The sequence below is a fragment of the Bombus impatiens genome, unplaced genomic scaffold (assembly GCF_000188095.3).
Source record: "Bombus impatiens unplaced genomic scaffold, BIMP_2.2 scf_0142, whole genome shotgun sequence".
Taxonomy (NCBI): Eukaryota; Metazoa; Arthropoda; class Insecta; order Hymenoptera; family Apidae; genus Bombus; species Bombus impatiens.
Window position 1 is genome coordinate 3,266,964 of NT_176561.1, and position 3,588 is coordinate 3,270,551.

General features: G+C 45.7%; 1 protein-coding gene across 2 annotated transcripts in view; it reads left to right on the forward strand.

The window, feature by feature from the left end:
* The window catches only part of LOC100747359 (LIM/homeobox protein Lhx9-like), a 23,144-nt gene that overhangs the window by 12,240 nt on the left and 7,316 nt on the right, over nt 1-3,588 (forward strand). For both annotated transcript variants that reach the window (XM_033319224.1, XM_024365594.2), the window contains exon 6: nt 1-164. In XM_033319224.1, the coding sequence (XP_033175115.1) occupies nt 1-164 (164 nt within the window). The remainder of the gene's footprint in view (nt 165-3,588) is intronic.

The window sequence follows — 3,588 nt, forward strand, 5'->3', positions numbered from 1 at the left end:
CTCGCCGGGGGTGTCGCCGCTTCCGGCTTATTACAGCGCCGCGGAGCAGAGCCCGATCACCTCATCCGGTACCGTGCAGAAAGGTCGCCCCAGAAAGAGGAAGTTGTCGGAAGTCACCGGATCCGAGTTACCTGTCACGATGAGGCTGGCCGCTGGAGCCCTTGGTGAGTCACATTTTACTTTTCTTTTCAAATTTTTATCATTTTCCGATTATTGTTTTTCTGTTATATATTTTCCTTTCGTCGAATTTTTGAAGATTGTTTAACTGACTCTCAATTGACGTTGTGTGGACCAAATCGACGATAAGAGTATTTTTACAATGTAAGACCAGGCGTTAGGCGAGATTTTTAATGCAAAGTATTCTTGCAATTATAATTAATGAAATACGGAGAATTTAAATACAGACTTGTTTTGTTCCTGTATTCTGTGCTTATATTTTCGCATGTTACATGCAGCCTGAATATTATCACACATTAAGATTGCCTATAAATTCATAAATATTCGCAGTGTATTTGTTGTTTATTTATCACTGCACCACATCAGCTGACCATTTATTCAATATATGAATTTATTTAACGACAGTAACATTTTCCCCTTAGATAAAAATGATTTAATTAAACGTAAGAACGGCAGAGGAATATTCCTTGATCTGGAGAACGAGTTGCAAAAAACATACAGTTTCATCGTTGAGAAAGCAATGGGAAATTCCTGAGAAATATCGATCCCTGGGTTCGATCGGAAGGACGCGACGTCTGCGCCATCGTACCGCGGATCGATTAATCGCGCGGGCGACAGAGGGCAAAGAGAAATAGGCAAGGGACGAAGAAAAACGTCGGCCCCGGGGCCCTTTGTTCCTCCCGTCGTATAGTCGAAACAATAAAGAATTCACAAGAATCCAGTCTCGGCTGGGCTGGCGGCCTGAGGACGCAAATACGTGTAATTGGCAGTGGTGAAACAACGCGAGAACGTAAAAGAGGGATGGAAGGGGTTGCCAGAGGGATAATTGGGCCGGATGGTAAACGGGGGTGTGCTTTCAAACGTAGGTCTTAAAACCATGGGAACACGTGGTACTCTCGTTCGTGATCTCGTTTTCTTTCATCTCTCTTTTTCTCTCCGTTCAATATGTGTACGCGCGAAACTCTTTTCCTCTTTCTCTCTTTCGAAACCACCTAGTAGTACCAGCTTTCTGTTTCTCTGCTCTCCATCCCTCGAATCGAGCAAGTGAGTCGGGGGAGTTGCATTATTTGCCGAGCAATGAGTATAATGGCTGGTTCCTTCGGTGTGCAAACATTTGCCCGAGCTTTCGAGGATCGCGGACCGCGAATCGGCCGGAGATTGTTCTCGCTCGCCTCGTTAGGCGTTCTCTCATCGACATACAAGCGGAATTCTTCGACGGAATTTCCACCGGCTGTCTAATTGATCCATGATCCAAGTGTGCGAGTGCACGAGACACGACACGGCCGAAGCGCACTCTTTGTTTCGCGTGTCGGACATGTGCCAGCCGGTAGAACGGTTTTCCTTTTCGAGAACCAATCGAACAAACGGCCAGCCACTCGTTCGCCAATGTGTCCACGCATTTGGTCGTCGCGGCTGCTTCCAATTGGACTCGATGCTTAAATTGGCCTGCTCGATACGCCGGAAAACGTTTCGCTGGCCCCTTTACCGATGAGAACGAAGAAACGAAGAATCGAAAAAAAGGTGAAGAAGTGGACCGTTTGTGAAGATTTGTGGATGTTAAACGGCTGTTCTCATTTTATGTCATTCTGACATTTATTACGAGTAACGTAATAAATCCTTAAATTCGTATGCAGGCTGTTTCTGATAACAAGAAGCTAAGCATATCACAGCAATCTCGCTTGGTTTCAAAAATAAATTTCAAGTTTCAAACATTATTATACACAAGGTAATTAAAATTTATTGTTCGTGAACAAATAGGTTCGAAGAAATACGAGTACGCGTTCGCCGCGTTTGATATTAAAAGTGCAATAAATTTTGACGACAAAGAAACAATTATTCTCTAAACCTTTCATTTTGAATTCTTCTCCGCTTTATTGTGCCATGCAAGGGTTAATTCACCAAGACATTTACTACCCCCGGAAGCAAGATCGCACGGCGCGATCCCCCAAAAATCACCACCGCGGTAAATTCGTTTAATGCCCTCGTGGAACAGGCTCGTTTGTCGGTGCGACAACGTTTTCGTTCGCGATATCCCCGCGTCTCGTTTGTTTCACGATGTTTACGACGTTTCGAGGCCTCGCTCGCCATCGTCCCCGGTTATTTTATAATCGACGCGCGATCACAGAGAATCACTTTCGGGCTACCGGGGTCGGAATTTACGATCAACAGCCATAAAATCGGCCATGAAGAGTCCAGTTTGAGCGACGCGCAGCCTTGGACGGGGTGGGAACCGACCGACTGGTTCGCGTTTTATTGTCTTTATATATAATTGGGACACTTTTTGCCGGGCGATCCACCGGATCCCTCGAACTATTCCGTCTGGACGTCGGCAGGCGCGTTCGATGAATCGCTGGAATTGCGACCACGATAAGGCCGTCGTTTCTCCGCCACCGAAAATACCTTTGTCCACCGCGGTTACGGTTCTTGCGGCGCTGAAAAATTAGCTCCCTTCAGAGACTTCGTTTCTGTTTGTCCAACAGGCAGAGCGGTCATTTCGCGAAGTATATTTTCTACAGGATCCGTGCGTTTTTGTTGGAAGATTGTCCTTAAGAGGTTTATTTAAAGCGATTTAGTAATCGTTTTAGAGAAAGTCGAAGGAGTAAAGTTCGTGTTGTACGTAAACTGTGAACGTTTACCCATTTATGGGGAATTTAAGTGTATGGAATATACATAACACGCGAGAAAATATGAGATACCCACAGTTTCAATAGAACGATGTAATAGAAGATAAAAAAAGATAATAAACGGTATATCCAAGTTTCTTGCAAAGAAATGTGTGTAATAATAATAACTAGCTCTCTTTTTTTACTAACAACATTGTTAATTTAATTTTTTATTTTTCATCTCAAATGACGTACAATATCTAATGATACAACACAGTTCAAATCGATTGTTATGATTCCTCCCGGATATCATCCTCCGATAATACCTTTTTCCATCAAAATAACCATAAAGGGACTCTCGGACGTCGCTGAAAATTTCCCCAAATACCGGAAGAAGAGTTAACACGGGCGTTGGTACGGCCGATTTCACCGTTCGTCGGGGGATTCGAACTCGAGGCACGCCGGTCGCGCGAACGGAGAAAAGGCTAGGCTCCGCGGACAGTGACAGATGGGTATCGGTGGCGAGATGCATCGATTGGCCGATCTGGCAGGAAAAGAATGCTGCCGTGGCCAATACGTGGCCGCAGCCAGCAGAATGGCCGGCGGAACACTATAATGCCGCCTGCGTGAGTTTCTTGCCGACTCGAAGACGGCCCTCGTCGTCGACCATCCGTGCCATCCGCGTGATTTCGGCCTCTAGCCCGGACCTGACAAATTGTAATCTCATTCTTGAACCACGAAAACCGTCCTCGACACCCCATCTCCTCTATTCCCCTACCTCTAACTCCCGTTTACCCCTCGTCCTCCC